The sequence below is a fragment of the Gopherus evgoodei genome, chromosome 5 (genome assembly GCF_007399415.2).
Source record: "Gopherus evgoodei ecotype Sinaloan lineage chromosome 5, rGopEvg1_v1.p, whole genome shotgun sequence".
NCBI classification, from domain to species: Eukaryota; Metazoa; Chordata; order Testudines; family Testudinidae; genus Gopherus; species Gopherus evgoodei.
The window spans coordinates 23,309,743-23,329,609 of NC_044326.1; the positions used below are offsets into that span (position 1 = coordinate 23,309,743).

The 19,867-nt window shown below is 40.1% G+C and overlaps 1 protein-coding gene across 8 annotated transcripts in view; it reads left to right on the forward strand.

Annotated features, from left to right (window-relative positions):
- ABLIM2 (actin binding LIM protein family member 2) overlaps positions 1–19,867 on the forward strand; it is a 241,224-nt gene that overhangs the window by 39,740 nt on the left and 181,617 nt on the right. Inside the window, exon 1 of one of the 8 annotated variants that reach the window (XM_030564062.1) lies at positions 13,564–13,702. The exons of the other annotated variants lie outside the window; for them this stretch is intronic. Within the exon in view, the coding sequence (XP_030419922.1) occupies positions 13,687–13,702 (16 nt within the window). The 5' untranslated portion in view covers positions 13,564–13,686. Of the gene's footprint in view, positions 1–13,563; positions 13,703–19,867 lie in introns of those variants that run through there. 8 annotated transcript variants of the gene reach the window in all.

Consider the following 19,867-nt stretch of genomic DNA (forward strand, 5'->3'; position numbering starts at 1 on the left):
TCCTGCAACAGACAGAAATGGAGCACATATTAAAATCACTCATATATATGAAAAATAGCATGCATCTTGTTTATGAATCATCCAAATTATTATTAGACTAAGTCTGCTTATTCCTGGTCTTTCTGTTAAGGGTTAATATGAAGTTTCTTTCTGTCTAGAGTTATTCTGGTCTGACTTGAAACTGAGTCAGCTTTTGAAGAGGATGTCAGATTGCAAAGTGTACAGAGTAAAATTCTTTCCCATCTGTTCAAAGAATTTGCTGTCTGGACAGTTTGAAAATTTATCTGCTGCAGATATAGAGGTTTTGGTTACGGAGATGTGCAGAAAGTAGCACTGGAGTTCCAGGTTCAGGACTGATGCTTATGTGAACATTACACATTACTCTGATGAAAGTACTTTTGAAGGACTGTTGATCACTGAAATTGTATAGCCTGTATGTGAAAATGAAAACTATTGTGCTGATGTGTTCTATAGGGATAAACAAAATAGCTTCATTTGTATGTATATAATAAAATTATAAAAGTGTATTGCTCCGTGCTGTATGCAGTCACAATTTAATTGAAATTAATTAATTTGTACCCACTTATCGTAAGGCTCAGTTTAGCTCCAACTTGTTTGCAAGTCCAAGACAAGCAAGCAATTGAAGTGACTAGGTGACTGCAACAAAACAGTGGTTAACCCCTTCATTTATGTCAGAATTAAACACAGAAATAAAACCTAGGAAAAGATCAGACCCCCATTCTTGATTTCCCCCCCCCCCAACTTTTTCACTGCAAACAGGGCACACGCTTTTGGAAGATGAGATTAATGTTTGTAGTGCCTGCTGGTGCAGCATAGATCTGACATTTTATACAGGTTTAGTGGCAGATTAGCAAATGTGTAAATAGTGATTGGGGCAATTCATCATGATTTAGCTAGCAGTATAAAAACGTTCTGTCTACTTGATTTTATTTCTCTTTTGCTTTTGGAGTTACTATAACACATGGGCATTATTATTGTTTTGTTTCCAGCTGGGAGAGGATGAAGAGCTTAGCCATGGAAATTCCCTCTAAACTATTTTTTTTATCCCCTGGCTCTAAATGTTTGTTCAGTTCCTAGCCAGGAAATGTGTTCCGCACCCCCCGCCCCCTTGTTTGACCTCCATTCAGCAAGACAGATGGGAGCAAATACATATAACTAGCATGAAAACAGGGCCAGGATTGAAGATCAGAGGAAAGAGAAATGAGGCACACAGCCCTCTTTCCCCAAGCTGGAATCAGTCCTCCAGATGAGCAAAGGACATTTCCATGGAGAGGCTGAGGTGAGGTGAAAGCCATACAGGCACCATGTCTCCAACACGATTTAAGTCAACATTAATTTCTGCTCCATGGCATCTACCGTTCTCTCTGTGTGTAGGTTAGTGTACTCACTGTGCAGCTAAAGAGCAGTGTGACCACCAAGTCAACTGTGCTGCTAGGAGCTACAGGTCTTAGGACAGATATGCAGATAACCAGTAATCTACAAAGTTAGGTCACAGTTCCCAAATCCCTCAAGCTCCATGCAGTTCCATGCCATGATCATTGCCTTCCACAAGACCACTGAGGGGAGAGAGTCAGCGTTTCCACACCTTTATCTTGGCATTCCTGTTCCGTAACTTTTGTACTTTTGCCATGGAAAGGAGTTATTGGACTCTGCATTTTTATGTGGTTTGCATTGATAGCATTTGCTGTATTAAAACACATTGCAAATGTTAATCTGCAGCTTCGGGGCTTTGTGTGGCTTTCACATAGGTTTTTACAGACAAATTACTGGATGGTATTAGTATCTTTCTAATATTTTGATTACCTCAGGTTCACCTTGACCTCCGTGGAGACATCAATTAGTAATTTAAAGAGATCATGCTGTTTTACCTCTATTATTAATTGGTTCCTAAAAATGGAGACTAATAATTCCAGAAACTGGTCTGTTTGGAACTCATGCTTATAGGCCTGGAATACAGCTTTATTTAAACAGCTGTGAGGACAAATATTTCTAGATTTTGTTTCTTGGTACTTGAGTGTGCCCATAGCCATTATTTCATTTCAGATGGAGCTGAGGGAAAATAGTAGCCACAGCAAAATAGGGAACAGTTTAAATTTTGTAGCAAACTAATAAGAAAATACAACTGCTGAGATCAGAAATGGTTTCTATTTTAAAAAGTATTAGCGCGTGGAGTTGCTCCCATTACATCAGTGAAAGTTTTGCCATTGCTTTCAATGGGAGCAGTTTTGAGTCTGCCCAGCATACATGCTTGGCCATTTCAGCTAGTGTAAATCAATGCTGCTCCATTGCTCCATATATACAAACTGAGGATCTAGCCTGCTGTTTTTCAGCTGTATCCCTTTATAAAGAAACAAATTTTGCAAAACAAGCGACGTGCTGTGTCCTGACTGCATTTGTCACCAGGTCTCTTAATCTACAATTTTCCTGGTTTATTGATTGATTTGTATGCTCTCTTACATTAGTTTCTAGAAAAAACTCTTGAGGGGGACAATGCAATTAGAAGCTTTTTGTCTGTAGAATCTGGTACTTACTAGCCTCTGATATTTTTTGGGTGTGGGTAGCTCTAAACAGCAGAATTACAGGAATGTCTACATAACATTCTAGGACAGAAGAAGGCTGTGAAGCTTATTTAAGTCCATCTCATTAGTTAGCTGGTACCTTGTTTTTTATTGCTTATTTAAGGGCCATAACTGGCCTTTGACTTTTTTTCAAAGGCAAAACTCCAGTTGACTTTGAAGTGTGTGGACCAATGGAGAGCTAGCATCTAGTTCTTTATAAATAATCACATTTGCCTCTTGAACTGTACCCTTTAGCCATCTATTCTTGTTGTATCAACCAGGCAAGGTACTAACAAACTTCAACAGGACTTTATTTTTAAAGTGGAAACCTCTTTACCAAGCTGCTGCTACATCCTCTGTAACTCACTCTGCCTCAACTCCTCCCCCTCCTTCCTGTTTCCTGTCCTTTCAGACTCTCAACAGACAGTGCTCCTAGTTCTAATAATTTCAAGCAACATCTAAACACCACAATTCTGCACATTAATTTCCCTCCGTGCAAAGAAAATTCTCAAAATGGTCTTACTGTTTTTACAGAGCCTGCCACTTTTTCTACACCCTTCATGATCACATATATATCAAGGTCACATTGGTTTTTAATGGATGCAGATTCCTAAATTCTTTGCTTACTGTGTAGAACTTTGAACATCCCAGCTAACGGCCCATGTGGTCACTCTGGCTCTTCACTATCCCTCTCATAAAATGGCATCAAACACTGTGCTCAGAATTCTAGATATTATTTCACCAGTTCTTTGAACAGTGCCATTACAATCACTTTTGTTATGCCCTCCATTAATACATTACATCCCATTAGCCTGTTAGGTTTGCTGATTAACTGCCAGATATTCAGCAGATGGGTTTAGTTTCTCTCCCGCTATTGCTGTCAAATCCTTTCCTCAATTAGTGTCTTGTAGTGCCTGACCTTTTAGGAAATAATCTCTTTTGTTAATTGTTTCCCTTATCCTCATTACTTGGCAGTTTTTCTGCACTAAATTGCGCTTGTCAGCCCATAACCCCATTTGACCAGGTCTCCTTTGATCCAATCTCTTTCCTATTTTGTACTGACTATCCTCAGTTTCATAAGTTTAGCAAATTTCTCCTTGCAGCATGTGCATTTGTGAGGGTTGTTGATATGCTGTATGTAGCATCATAATAAAAGGCTCTCTAAAGGGTAAGCAGGCCGTAACTTCATCCTATCATTTCTTCCTACCTGAATCCCTGTTAAGCTAAGTTGTTCTCTTATCCTATTTAGCCACTCAGTTGAGTAAAAGGGCATTAGACGCCCCTCCTTCACTCAGCCAAGTAAGACCTTCTTGGATCAAGTGTGGAGGACCTCACTGCCTCTCTGTTTACTTCCCTCTGCAAGTGAGTGGAAGGGAGTTGGGAGTTTGCAGAGTCTTGGCTCGATCCACCCTGCTTGCCACTAAAGCAGGGCCCATATGATGGGCCAGGTAAACTGCACCCTTTGGGGGACTACAGTAGGTTCCTTTTTCCCCAACAGTAATTGGGGATCAGGGAAGGAATTGTGACCTGCTGAATCACAATTACTTCTAGGGTCAGCACAGCCCCTTACTCTGGGCAGAGAGTAAACTTTCAATCTAGTCCAGTTTTTAAGCTCTTCTGCTTCATAAAACCATGATGCAAACTATGCTATACTTACACTGGGCCCCCATATTGCCAAAGCCACAGGTGATGTCAGTTTTCTGTAGATGACTCTGGCATGCAAATTGTAATTAACGCTATTCCCATGTAAGTTTCATTGCCATGTACATGATAAGGAATGCTTCTCTGCAAGTGAATTTTTAGAGCTCACCTGTGTGGACAATCACAGATGCATTTTTTTCACTTCAGCATGAGTGCTCTCTTCTATGCTGACAGGTTTTTGGCAGGGTCTAATTGTTCTGCTATGGTATTTTCAACGTACTCTAGAATGGCTAGTAACCAGACTTTCATATGTAAACTTTCTCGGCCTAGTCTTCAACAGACATTGTTACTATTATTGGACCTAACATATGATTTGCAAGACTTTTACATTCAGTCCATATGGGTGGGCTTTTAGCCTGTGTGCCTGAGGACTAAGCTTACTGGCAAAGTTGAGCAACACCTTGCAAGTATGGTAAGATAACCAAATGGGTCTAAGCTCTAGAAGAAATAAGATCCTTGTCTGATGCCCTCAAGAGAGAGAGTGTAGTCTTATAGATAAGTCACTGGGAGTCAGGAGACCAGCATTGTATTCCTGGTTCTGCCACTTGCCTATTCTGAGACATTAGGCAAGTCACTTACCCTCTCTGTGGCTGTGTTTTCCCTACCACAATTTGTCCATCTTGTAAGCGCCTTCTGTCTCCTGCGGGTGCACATGTCTAGAATAACGGGGCCACAGTTGCCAAATGGGCTGTCTAAATGCTACTGTAATGACAATAACTAAAGAGGAAAGATCTTACATTCCGGTAAATCAAATTGAAGAAGGGAACAATAACCAGCATAAAATGATTAAAGAATTATAAAACATGCAATAAACTCCAGGAATTCAATCTGTTTAGTTTAACAAAGACAAGGTGAAGGGCTAACTTGGTCATAATCTATAAGTACCTACAAGGGGAACAATATTTTGATAAAACAGGGCTTGTCAGTCTAGCAGACAACGGTATAACGATATAATGAGTGGAAGTTGAAGCTACTCAAGTTCAGATTAATTGAGGCAATTAAGCAATGGAATAATTCACTATAGGATGTGGTGGATTTTCCATCCGTGGCAATTCTTAAATGAAGATTTTTTTTTGTCAGGGATGGGGCATGTTCACATGTGTGCGCGCACGCGCGCACACACACACAGAGGCAGGCCTATGACACTTCTGTTAATTTATTTGTGTCAGATTATCTTTAATGCAAGAAAAGAACAAGGGAAGTAATACTTTAAATGACAGTGAATCTGGAGAGAAATAACTTAAGGAGCACAGAGAGAAACACCTAATAAGTACAGCTTCAATGTGTTTTCCAGCTGATTCAGAGTGAAATTCACCCAGAGCTTAGGCTTTGTGAAAGGCACCGTCAACATCTGTGGGAGAAGTAGCTGCATCTGGTGGGAGGGACTCTGCAACATCTATGTCCTGTGAAAGGTGTATACACACCAGTTTTGAATAGGCTGGAGACCTAAGAAAGGTCATGAAAGCCATGGCTACGCAGACTCAGCTGCCTAAAAAGACACAGCCTCCTGCATAAGATTACATGGGGCTATTTATTGCAGAGACACTATTTAGTTCTGTTTAAAAATACCTGATAGAATTTCTTTTATTTCTTTTACTGTGGAGAAAACAAGCTTACTTGTTTCGCTCTCTCCCAGCTCAAGTGGCAAAGGAAGTTTGCTTTAGTGCAGAAGAACCCAAAACCTTAAGTTGGGGCCAAGCATGGAAAACTTCACTTCACAAATGGATGGTGCAGAAAGCCCTGAGCATGTGAACACAGTTACATTATACAGTATTTTGAACCCTGAATTATTGCTCAATTTTGTTGAGATGGGGAACTGCATGTGGTGACTGTGAAAGATATAATTTATTCAGGGGTGAAAGTAATAATAAATTCTTACCGTTATGGGGCCTGGCTCTGGCCCCTGGAAGGGGCGGGGCCTTGGGTGGAAGGGGCGAGGCTGGGGGGAGGGTCAGCCTCCCCCAGCCAGCCCCGGGCCCTTTTAAATCGTCGGCCCGGGGGAGCTGCCCTCCCCCCCCCGTGCTTCCCCCCTGTTGGTGGCCGGGGGGGGAGGGGCAACAATGTTAAAGTGCTGCTGCAGAGCTTTAACGTCGTTGCCCCTTTTGCCTCACCCATCGGCGTCCCTGCCGGTAGGGTCCCTACCGGTAGAGCCGCTGATGGGGGTAGGGAAGCGACGTTAAAGCGCGGCAGCACTTTAAGGAGGGTCCTTTGCTGCGGTAACACTTTAACGTTGGTACCCTTTCTCCTTCCCCACCCCCGTCAGTGGCCCTGCTGGTATGGACCCTATCGGCAGGGCTGCCAACAGGGGAGACAAAAGGGACAGCGCTTTAACATGGGCTGCATATGGGCCAGTACCGGCTTCTTACCAATATGCCGTACCAGCCTGTACCGGCTCACTTTCACCCCAGAATTTATTTCAGAATAGGTTTAAAAAACAATTACGTCATTTAAAACCACTGCTGCCATGATAAGGAATTCCCATCAGTCAACTGCATTTCAGTGTCCTAAATTCATTGCTAAACTATCTGCTGATACTTTTGCAAAAAAGACAATAAAGGCAACGAACTGAGTAATGTAACCTTGGTTAAGTGGATCCTGCAATGAAGATGGGTAAGGGATACAGTGAAGCCATTACTGCAGTGCCCTGGACTTGACTGCAAATTAGAAAATGAATGGAGTTGATCGTCCTTTTCTGCAGAGTTGATTATATGGCAGGTGTTCATCATATCTGTAAATTGCTATCATTTTGAATGTCAGGATATTGATAGCATCTAGTTTGGTTTGAAAAACTCTTTTTAATGAGTGAAACCAGTCTAAGTCCATAACCCTGACTACTTGCTCAAATGCAGGAATGTTATCACTGTGTCTTGAAGAACTTTCTTGTTTGTATCATTGGCACTGTTCTTTCCTGTCAAGCTCAGCTGAGTCAGTGGCACATCCTCCACACCTGTGCTCATGGAGAGCGATAACTTCTCTGGCATTGCTTTAATGAAACAGCAGTGACAGCCCTAAAGCTCTTGAAGTATGATTTGCCTTTGCAGTAGCCACACTGTGAGATTGCAGAGGAGGCTCCAAGATTATATACATTAAATGCTGTTGAAAGTAGAATAGTAAATACAAATTAGTACATTATTTGACTGCACCATAAATAGTATAATAGCTAAATACAGGTTATTTACTTATAGTTCAGACTTTTGATAGAGAATGAAACTGACAGCAGGGGAAGAGCTGTGATTTTTTTTTCCCGAAAGCTCATGCACATTTTCTGCCTATTAATTTTTGTTCCTTCTGAGTGTTGCTGTTTAGCAAAGTGCTTTCTGCATTTCTGCCAAACTGAAAGTGCCTCAGGGAAAACTGAATGGGCCAAATCCTGGAACAACCTGCAGTGCCAGCCAGAGTGTCTGTCAGTGACTTAAAAGGGACTATTCATATGAGTAATGGGAGGAAGGATATGGCCCAGTGTAGGTAGTACATAAATATTTAACACAATAAAGTCATACTGCCTTAGAATTTTAAAGTCAATGATATCAGTTTCATTTGCTACCTGCTAATGTGTATAGAACTAGAAATTATAGTTTAGAAATTGAATAATTCTAAAACCAAAGAGATGAGGTAAATTATAAATGTCATTCAGCTGTTCCTGGCAGAGAGTTCAGTTACTTACTGTGTCAGCCAGAAGCAGAAGTGGTCTCAAGCTACAACATTCTGATCTGGACCTGAATCTGGATTTTGAACACCCAAAAGTTCTGGGTAAGAGGTGGGATTTTTGGATCTGTTGTTCTGGTTTCAGCCCATTGTTAGTCAGAGGCTGCCTCAAGTTACAGATGACAGGTTAGTCTTGTTTCAGTTTACTGAAGTGTTCACCACTGAGAGATTGTTTTACAGCAAGATTTTCTTTGTCATTATTATAAAGGAAGCTTACAAGAAATGGAAACTTGGACAGATGACTAAGGAGGAGTATAAAAATATTGCTCGAGCATGCAGGGGTGTAATCAGGCGCACATAGACTTGCCGCTCGCAAGGGATGTGAAGGGTAACAAGAAGGTCAGGGAAAGCGTGGGACCTTAACTGAATGGGGGAGGCAACCTAGTACAGATGATGTGGAAAAAGCTGAATTACTCAATGCTTTTTTTGCCTTGGTCTTCACAGACAAGGTCATCTGTAGAAGTGAGCTGTAGCTCACGAAAGCTTATGCTGAAATAAATTTGTTAGTCTCTAAGGTGCCACAAGTACTCTTGTTCTTTTTGCAGATACAGACTAACACGGCTGCTACTCTGAAAACAGACAAGGTCAGTTCCCAGACTGCTGAACGGGGCAGCATGATATGGGGAGGAGGTGAGCAACTCTCAGTGGTGAAAGAACAGGTTAAGGACTATTTAGAAAACTGGATATGCAGAAGTCCATGGGGCCAGATGCAATGCATCCTAGGGTGCTGAGGGAGTTGGCTGATGTGATTGCAGAGCCATTAGCTATTATCTTTGAAAACTCATGGTAATTGGTGGCGGTTCCAGATGTTTGGAAAAAGGCAAATATAGTGCCCATCTTTAAAAAAGGGAAGAAGGAAAATTTGGGGAACTACAGACCAGTCAGCCTCACCTCAATCCCCAGAAAAATCATGGAGCAGGTCCTCAAAGAATCCATTGTGGAGGAAAGGAAGGTGATCAGGAAGAGTCAGCGTGGATTCACAAAGGGCATGTCACGCCTGACCAACGTGATTGGCTCTGTGGATATGGGGAAAGTGATGGACATGACACATCTCGACTTTAGCAAAGCTTTTGATACCGTCTCCCAGAGTGTTCTTTCCTGCAAGTTAAAGAAGTATGGATTGGATGAATGGACTATAAGGTGGATAGAAAGCTGTCTAGATCGTCGGGCTCAACAAGTAGTGACCAACGGCTCGATGTCTAGTTGGCAGCTGGTATCAGGCAGCATGCCCCAGGGGTCAGTCCTGGGGCCAGTTTTGTTCAGCATCTTTATTAATGATCTGGATGATGGGATGGATTGCACACTCAGCAAGTTCGCGAATGACACTGCTGGGTGAAGAGGTAGATACACTGGAGGGTATGAATAGGGTCCACAGTGACCTAGACAAATTGGAGATTTGGGCCAAAAGAAATCTGATTAGGTTCAACAAGGACAAGTGCAGAGTCCTGAACTTAGGATGGAAGAATCCTATGCACTGCTACAAGCTGGGGACCAACTGGCTAAGCAGCAGTTCTGCAGAAAAGGACCTGGAGATTACAGTGGACAAGAAGCTGGATACGAGTCAACAGTGTGCTCTTATTGCCAAGAAGGTCAACAGCATATTGGGCTGCAAGAGTAAGAGTATTGCCAGCAGCTCGAGGGAAGTGATTATTCCCCTCTATTCGGCACAGGTGAGGTCACATCTGGAGTATTGCGTCCAGTTTTGGTCCCCTTACTACAGAAAGGATGTGAACAAATTGGAGAGAGTCTAGCGGAGGGCAACAAAAAATATTAGGGGGCTGGGGCACATGACTTATGAGGAGAGGATGTGGGAACTAGTCTTATTTAGTTTGCAGAAGAGATGAGTGAGGGGGGATTTGATAGCAGCTTTCAGCTACCTCAATGGGGGTTCCATGGAGGATGGAACGAGGCTGTTTTCAATGGTGGCAAATGACAGAACAAGGAGCAATGATCGCAAGTTTCAGTGGGGGAGGTCTCGGTTGGAGATTAGGAAAAACTATTTCACTAGGAGGGCAGCGAAGCACTGGAATGAGTTACTTAGGGAGGTGATGTAATCTCCATCCTTGGAGGTTTTTAAGGCTCGGCTTGACAAAGCCTGGCTGGGGTGATTTAGTTGGGGTTGTTTCTGCTTTGAGCATGGTATTAGACTAGCTGACCTCCTGAGGCCTCTTCCAACTCTAATCTTCTATAATTATGTTGTTCTCTTTCCTGCAGTCAGTATTGGACTAACAAAGCAATGTGCTTTACTGTGTTTCTATTAATAACTGATGAAATCATGGATATTTCCTGTAAATAATATATCAAAAAGAAACATTTTCAAGGGGCTTCTCCCTTTGTTAGAATTACTCATTTCTGTCTAGTACACTGGGATTTCTGTAGTATATAAGAACTATCAGCTGTTCCTACCAGGAACCTCAAGAAATGTCCTTTGTCTTGATCACACATTCCTAGATTAAAAGACCAGAAGGGACCACTGGGATAATCTTGTCTGACCTCCTGTACTAGCAGTCACAGGATTTCCTTGAATTAATTTTTGTTTGAACTACAGCATGTTTTTAAGAATAACATCCAATCTTGATTTGAAAATTGTCAGTGATGAAGAATCCACCACGACTGTTGATATATTATTCCAAATGGTTAATCAGAATTAAGTAGGTACTGTGTATATATGAAAGATGGAGGGGAAGTGTGTTTCGGTTTTAGGTTTTGTTGTTTTTTTTGTAAAGCCCCTCACCCCAGTTTTAATTATGTTGTCATAACCATTCATTCATTCATTGATATAATAATATCTAGAAACTTACCAAGACAGATTGACTTAAATAATAATGGCATATATTTAACATCAATTAAATTTCAGTTAACTCACAAGATTAACTCAAAAAAATTAATTGCAATTAAAAATTTAATCGTGAATAATTGCACTGTTAAATGATAGAATATCAATTGAACTTTATGAAATATTTTGATCTTTTTGTATATTTTCAAGTATATTGATTTCTAGTACAACACAGAATACCAAGTGTACGGGGCTCACTTTATATTATTATTTTTTGTTACAAATATTTTCACTGTAAAAACAAAACAAAAGAAATCGTATTTTTCACTTCAGTTCATGCAAGTACTGTAGTGCAATCTCTATCCTGAAAGGTGTAACTTACAAATGTAGTTGTTTGTTTTTTTTGTTACATAAGTGCACTCATAAACAAGCCAATGTAAAACTTTAGGGCCTACAATTCCATTCAGTCCTATTTCTTGTTCAGCTAATTGCTAAGACACAAACATTTGTTTACATTTACAGGCAATACTGCTGCTCACTTCTTATTTACTGTGTCACCTGAAAATGAGAACAGACATTTGCATGGCACTTTTGTAGCCAGCGTTGAGTGATATTTACGTGCCAGTTATGCTAAACATTTGTGTGCCCCTTCATGCTTCAGCCACCATTCCAGAGGACACATTTCTATGCTGATGATGCTCATTTAAAAAAATAATGTGTTAATTAAATTTGTGACTGAACTCCTTCGGGGAGAATTGTATGTCTCCTGTTCTGTTTTCCATGCATTCTGCCATATATTTCATGTTACAGCAGTCTCAGATGATGACCCAGCATGTTTGTTTTAAGAACACTTTTACATCACATCAGATTTGACAAAACGCAAAGAAGATACCAATGTGAGATTTCTAAAAATAGACAAAAGAGAAAATTAACCTTCTACTGGTGTCATCTGACTCAGATGATGAAAATGAACATGCGTCGGTCCACTCTGCTTTGGATCGTTATCTAACAGAACCCATCATCAGCATGGACCTATGTCCTCTGGAATGGTGTTTGAAGCATGAAGGGACATATGAATCTTTAGTGCATCTGACATGTAAATATCTTGCGACGCTGGCTACAACAGTGTCTTTTGAACACCTGTTCTCACTTTCAGGTGATATTATAAATAAAAAGCAGGCAGCAGTATCTCCCGTAAATGTAAACAAACTCTTTTGTCTTGGTAATTGTCTGAACAAGAAATAGGACTGAACAGACTTGTAGGCCCTAAAGTTTTACATTGGCTTGTTTTTGAGTGCAGTTATGTAACAAAAAAAAATCTACATTTGTAAGTAACACTTTCAGGATAAAGATTGAACTACAGTACTTGTATGAGGTGAATTGAAAAATACAATTTCTATAGTACTATTTCACACACAGTACTATAAATTTGTGGCTGCCGGATGATTTTTGAACACAGCCTCCCTCTGGAATGCTAGAAATTATGAAGAAAAAGCAACCTTTTTGGCAAGGTGCTGCCACCTTGCTAATATTCAGTTGTTAGTTACTCTGCTAGCAGCTCTGTTTATTTCAAAGGAACAACTCATGAAGTAAGGTACTGCTCATCATAAGTAAGGGTGTCTGATGTGTGTGTAGAGAAAAGGGAGTTCTACCAGCTTCCCAAGCCGGCCTTTTATACCAGGTAGCTCCCAAAAGAGCCTGCTGGAATGGAATGGCATGGAGTACTGCTTGAAGAGCTAGTTGTGCATCCAGCCGTCTGAGTACATTAGGGTGGTTCCTTCTGGGTGCTGGGAAGTAGATATGTATGTGTTTGGGAGAGGCAGGGACACTGGCTAACAGGAGAGGTTTTGCAGGTTTCCCATTGGTGCCAACAACTGCAGTGCATGTTTGTCTTTGTGGCCATGAATTTCACAAACACAACCAACTCCAAACTCAAGTTGTTTAGAGGTCTAGTCCAAGTGTTCTGCTCCTCTCTTTCTACTAGGAGCTCATTATCCTTGTTGTTCTTTATCTGCTGTAGAGAGTGATCTTGATGGATACACACAGTACTATGGTTTGCATGAGCTGGGTGAAAACTTGTTAGTGGTCAGGTTAAAACCTTGCTGAGTTTAATGGGGGCGTATGTACTTTTCAGTTAACTGTAGGGACAAGTTAGTCACAGGCCCCCACCTGAGACAAAGGGTTGTGAATGCACTGAGCAGTTTTGCACTGTGTGGACAGAGAGGCTTTGCTTCATATTGTTTTGGATCAGGGTAGGTAGGTGTGTGTATGTGTGGATAAAAGGTAGACCACAGAGGGTCAGGGAGTCACACAGGCAGGCTGAAGGAGCAGCTGAACGCATGATGTATGGGCCAGAGGATCAGGTGGAAAAGGATATTTTTTGGTGCTGTGAGCAAAAGAAGCTGTTTCCTGCTCTTTGATTTCTTCTGTGTTCAGAGACATGGGACTTTGTACATTCTTTGTAAATAAGCAAAACTACATCAAAGAAATACCTGACTGTCACCAGTTTCTCCTCCTAACTGGAACAACCTGCTAGATCCTGAATTGTTGGCTACCTGCTTGGGTCAAAAAGGATAACAACACTGAGGCCAACGTATATTGGGGCCTGTTCGTAAGTGACGGCTGTCCTGTGAATGTGAGAACTTTGAGGCCTCTGTAGAGTTCTATTTTTACTAGGCAGTAAGTTCTTGGCTATAATCCTGTTTGTGTGTGGGAGCTGCAGGAGTCATATGACCCTTGCCACATTTCTCTCAGGAAGGCGCTCCAGTGGCAGAGTGCTGCTGCAGTTTCACTCATCTGTTCAAGTACTCTTCAGATTCACTTGTTCAACAAGTGCTTCAACTGTGCTCTGTGCAGGTTGTAGGTATTTGAAGTGGTGGTATGTCTGGCAGTATTTCTTGTGTCACTGACTGAATTAATGCTGGAATGCCAGAGAATACAGGTACAGTGTGATGATTCCACATTTGGGGGGATTTACACAAGAAATGACTCACCTCTCATTTGGAATTTTCTGTGATTAAATCGTTCAGTGTATTGTCATCAGAATGTACTATTGCATGTTAGCGTTGCAGAGTGCAGAAGGATGGTTAAATGTGAACTGCTTTATTTTAAGTTGAGCTAAATATTCCTGTTAATTGGAAAAATACTGAGTTACAAATTAGCATGACAGTCACTCTGTTAACTGAGTTTCATGCTGGTGATACATTTTAAAACTCCATGGCTTTGTTTAACTTATTAGTTGTTTTTAAATCTCATATTAAATTCTATTGACAAAAAGTGTTGTGCTTTATGCAGCTACATTGGGAGAGTTGTTCAGTATCCTTATGCAGTGCAAACTCACTAAAAATATACGAATCCACAATTTATGTTGAAAACTAGCAGAGAGTCATATTAACTGAAATGATGAATGTTAAAGACATTTATTTAATCATAAATGTAACAGGCTTGCTTGCGCTAGCTTCCTTGCAGTGTATTGTGTATCTTGCATGTGAACATATGGGAAGATTTGAAACTGTTTGGCTTTGAGCACTTTGTATTGTACTCTGTATCTTACTGTGTGTGTTTGCACTAGCCTATTTTGCATTGTGCAAGGTAACCTGTGACCTTTTTCCTACTATCTCCCATGCAAAGTACTCAGGAATCAGTAGTAGTGTCATATGGTGTTTCAGTCTTACAGTTTTAAGAATCGGGTCTCCTGTGCCAGCCAACACTGTAAATCTATTACTTGATTTTGATCCTTAGGCAGTACTGAATGAGACTTCAGAACCTTTTGTTAGTGCCTTGGGAAGAGATACTATAGCCAGTTTATTAATAATGAATATTTAATATGTCTGTATAGGGCAAAGATAAAAGATTGCTAATCTGGACCCTTTTGGATTAATGTATTAAATTACTGTGTTTTAGTTTTAGAAAAGAATTGGAGACTTCATTGAACATGAAGTTTGTTTGGGTTTTTTTCTGTGTAGTTCATTGGACTGCGAAGAAATATGTCAGATAAACTGTGCAAAAGAAAGAATAATGCTGCTTACTTCACTGCGGTGCAGTGTAGGAACAACTGACAAGAATTCCTTGGAAGAACTGTACCCTGCTCTTCAGAAAGTACACTACTTGAACGTCACTATAAAAGATCTCTTTAGGAAGTCAGTAGTTAGTATACAGTAAAGTGGTCAGATTTCAAACTCCCAGAGAACTGGATGCAATTTTGTGAATGGGTCATTGCCAAGTGGACAAACTTCTTTAACCATCTATTTTACTGTCAGATTTAAGATGGAAAAATCTTTTGAGGGGACAGTTAACATGAGAGGGTTATCTTGAAAAAGGCTGTGAACATAAACCGGTAGCTGATTGATAATATGTTCTGGGGCTTGAGAGGGAGGGATGGGAAAACCTGGAGGAGTCACCACTCCATGATCCCTTAGCCCTTCACTCTTCCTCCACCCTTCAGGGGAGAGGGAAAGGAAGCACAAAGGCGATGAAGGCTGGAGTAGCATCTATGCAGTGGCTCTGCTCTGCAGCTTCCCGCAGGAGGGTTAGAGGAACATCCCCAGTAGCCAGCAAAGTTACAGAGGGTCTTAAGGATTTTTAAAGGAAAAATGTATCTTAGGTGCTTACCTCACAGTCTCTAATGTATTTATCCTCACAACCCTCTTGTGAGGTAGGGAAGTACTGTGTAGTGCTTTGGTTTTGCAGATGTGAAACTAAGGCAGAGAAAGGCTAAGCGCCAGATTTTCAAAGATATTTAACTGTCTAAAGATGCAGATAGGCACCTAGTGGGATTTTCAAAAGTGCAAGGTGTTTAATTTCTATTGGTTTTTGTTTTGTTTTTTAAGGCACCTAAATAACTTTTGAAAATCTGGACCTACAGAACTTGCCTAAAATCACACAAGAAGTCTGTGGCAGAGCTGGCAATTTATTTCAGGTCTCTCATGCCCTAGGTTAGGGCCCTGAGACATTTGTTTTTCTAACATTTAATGAATGAATGGCATTCTCATCTCTCATTTATCTGTTTTGCATTTTGGTGACGACTTCTAACCCTAATGATGGAACAGTTTGATGTTGATAGTATTGAGCCACTTTCTATCCGTCCACACATGTGCAGTAGTATTCATCACTAGAGCTGCTCATTGGTGTTCAAAGCTGGGAGTGCTGCCTGTGTTTTGTTGTTCATATTTTCATATGAACTAGGGAATGGACATTGATTTCTCTTAAACCTTTATGTTCGGTTCAGCTATTCATTATTGTTTCTATTTCATGGGTAGAAGATGCCCAGTCATGGATGGGATGGCTATGGAGGAATGTATTGCTCTGCTATACACCATCCATATGGAAATCAGCAGAGTTTCCTTGGTGTGAGAAGTAGCATGTCTCCAGTACCATGAATCTTATTTTTAGGATAATGGGAACTTGTTCTTTGGGGATGGAAAAGTTTATTCACGTAATATCTCACATGAATTTTGGTGTGGTTTAAAGGTTTTTAAATAACTACTTTGAAAAACTTCTAATGAAGAGTAAACTTCATCAGATGGAAAACATCCATGAAAGTCCTCATGCACCCCTCTGCCATTGCATGATAGTCCCCACCGGAAACTATCTATCGCATTCATCGACTTAATTTTATATTTCCCAAACAACGTGGCTCCCAAACATTTCCAATCTCCAATTCCCAGTCTAATATCGATATATTTCATGATCAGATATTTCACTTTTTTCTGATATTTAACATTAATTATATCTCTTTTTTTAAAAATTTGTCCCATTTCTAGTAATGCCCACTTTGGTCCTCTAAATAATTCCTCTCCAGACTTACATCCTTCAGATATTTGTAGGTGATTCTCCTTGTCTTCCCTCAGTCATTGCTTAGCCAAATTATCCCATGTCCCCTCAGTTGTGGCTCAACCATATTATACATATTGAATTATTTTCCTCACTCAGTATAAATCAATACCTCTACTGCCCTAATAATGTACTCCCTCCAATTCATCTTTATATTTCCAGCATTAAGGTGTGCAAAACGCAGTGCAGTATTCCGGGATCAGTTTTATCAGGGCCATATAGATGGTCATCATATAGACAGTTGTATGTAAGTGAAAATCTTACTTCTTTTCAATGAGTCACTGCTAATTCAATAAACCTTATTTAATACTAGAATTAATTGGAGCAGCACCTCACTCCTGCTGAGTACTCAGTAGGTAACCTGTGATTTCGGTGGCTGTCTGAGTTTTGATAACAGAAATATGTTGATACTGGATTGTCACAAGACATCTCCATCGCTACCCAGTGAACCTCACTGTCTAGCCAGCTCAGATGGTTTTCCAGTCACAAATACACACACCAGGCTGTTTATCTTACACCAATGTGTGTATTTATTTCCCTCTTACATAGTAATAATTGTGCAATACATGCTTACGGCAAGGTAGGCTTCCCTACATCCCTCACTTCCGAGCCCAGGTTCTCTCTGAGCTTTCTCCTGAGCTCCTCTTGAGCTCCTCTTGCTTCCTGTTTCCTCCCCTTATATTCTCCCCAGTTACCTTGTTAGCTCAGTGATTGCCACTCAGGGCTCACAGCCCCCCCACCAGAAAGTGTATAATTGCCCTCAGCTGGCCCTGCAGCCTTCCCCAGGCTGCAGCACTGTCAGTGATCAGGATGTCCTGTCATATGGATATTTAGCAAGAATATCAGCAACAAAGTTCCCGGCACCAGATAGTGTCTATGTGGCAATGCTTTGGAAATGTGTCCTACACTTACTCATTTCTTTATAATCTGTTGTTTTTCTTGTGGGAATATGCGTATAGGAAATTCTTCCTAGGGCTTTGAAGAAGCAAATAAGGATGCACGAACCATCAGTGACTTTCTAATATGGGTGGTTATAGTCTGCTTCCTCATCCAGACCTGTGGAAGTACCAGATCCAGTCACAGCAGAACATCGGCAAGATTTTGGGCTCCATGCATAGTTCATCACCAACACAATAAGAGCTCCCTCTATATTTCCATTTAGCAGAGGCTATTTTAAGTGTAGAGAAATTCACCTTTATTTACAAATTTCATTCAATTCAGCAATCTAGGAAAAGTATGTGATCACTCAAACTTTAATGAGAACTTGAATCAGGAGGATGCTATGCTAAATGACCTAATATATTGTATAATCATTAAACTCCACAAGAGACGACAGCATATTGCTAACAAAATATGTTGATGGTGCATACGCATACACTTTGAAGCTAAACTTTGACACATACAAACAAAAGTAAAATGATCGGAATTACTATATAAAGAGAGTGGATTTAAAACTTTATTGAAATTCATGTAAGTTAAAAATGTAGTAGAACTTGAATAAAAGAAGAGTTCTCCAGTCTGAAGGAGTTATTTCTCATGTTCTATCATTGTTGTTCCAGATGAAAGAGACGGTGTTTAATTAACTCTATGAAGAAACATAGTTTTTTTTATGACCCCACAGAGGTTATATTCACAGAGAATATTGGGTGAAACACTGATCAGTTTTAATGTATTAAATTAATTAATTCCTTTTGAATTGAGAGGAAAATAAAGCACCCTGTTGGTTTTTGTTGTTTGTTCATTCGTGCTTATTTAACATGGTTCTTTTTGAATGTCAAATGCATCCTTGTGAGATTTAAAAAATGGAATGCAAACAAAAAGTTATAGTTGTTCTACAGTTTGGTGCATACCTGTGCTTTAGCTACAAATAATTCTTTACTTTTCATTTCCACTCCTGGCTTGAAAATGATTGTTAAACAAAAAATGCTAAGACATCAAAAAGATGGCAAGAACATGCCAGATATGTTCCGCCCACCCCTCCCCCTTTTTTATTTTTTATTTATTTAAATTTTGTGTCCTACTGTAACAAAAAAGGCTACTGTGTTGATTCCCACATACATTGCAGGTTAGGTATTATAGGGAGCTATGCAGAGCACTTGGCCCTAATGCACATTTCTGAATCAATGCTAGCATTCAAGGGAAACAACCTGCAGTAAGTCTTGCTGCCCCAGAGGAGGTGGGACTGTGAGAATGGGTGCAGTTGACAATAACCTTTTCATAGTGTTTCTTTTTAACAAACACTACATGAAGTTTCCATGTAAGCGTCCAGAGTTCAGGCAGCAGTTACAGCCAATTCCAAATGAGGAAACCCTTTAATAAAAATCTATAGTTATTTACTAGAAAAGATGTTCATAATTTTCACGCAGCGGAAACATCTGCATGGTTGACTGCATTAATGTCTTTCTGCTCTGAAAACCTTCTACATACAAGGAGGATCAGTGTTAGAGTAAATACAGGGAGACAACTTTTAGCCCTGAAATAGTTATAAAGGAAAATTAAGGAGTAATTGGCTGATAGCACTTTTACTAATTTATTTAATTTATGATTTAATTTAATTTAGTTAATTTATTGGTCAATATGAGAGGACATAACACCACTGATAAGTTTATTTTTAAGTTGCATTTGTTTTCTTCTTGTGACACTGTATGAAAACTTTTTAAAGCTGATCTGGAAACACTCTGAGGGGAAAAAAAACCCAACTTTACAATGATGTGCTGAATCCCCGGAGTTAAAGAGGGACATTCAGTATGTAATTTACTCTCCCTTGTTTACTCTGTTAGTTCCTTGTATTAATCTGTTGCCAGGTGGAAAAACTACTATGGGTGTGGCAAGTCATAATACAAGCCTGTTACAATTTGTTTTAATAATTCAGCCCATAGGCACTGTTACCTAACATATTAAAATGTACAAGTAATAAAAGAACAGTAGCAAAATTACAAGAACTAGAAAGTTTGTGATCAACATTTCCTATAATTCTTTGGAATGCTCTTTTGCATAAACCTAATAGCTGCAATTTCTATTTTAAATCACAAGATGGCAGAACATTTTTAATTTGCTCAACAGTTTGCTAGCCTAAATGAGCTCAGTTCTGCAGCCTTTATATACTTGCATCTCTTGTTGAAGTCAATAGGCATTTGCTTGCAGAAGGACAGCAGGATTGCAGCCTTTATTTGTTACCATAATGCATAGATAAAGACCTTTAGAATCCCTTTTTTACTCTAACCTATCAACTATTTTTAACCTGTAACATACAGAGTAAAGAGTCGGCGGGGAG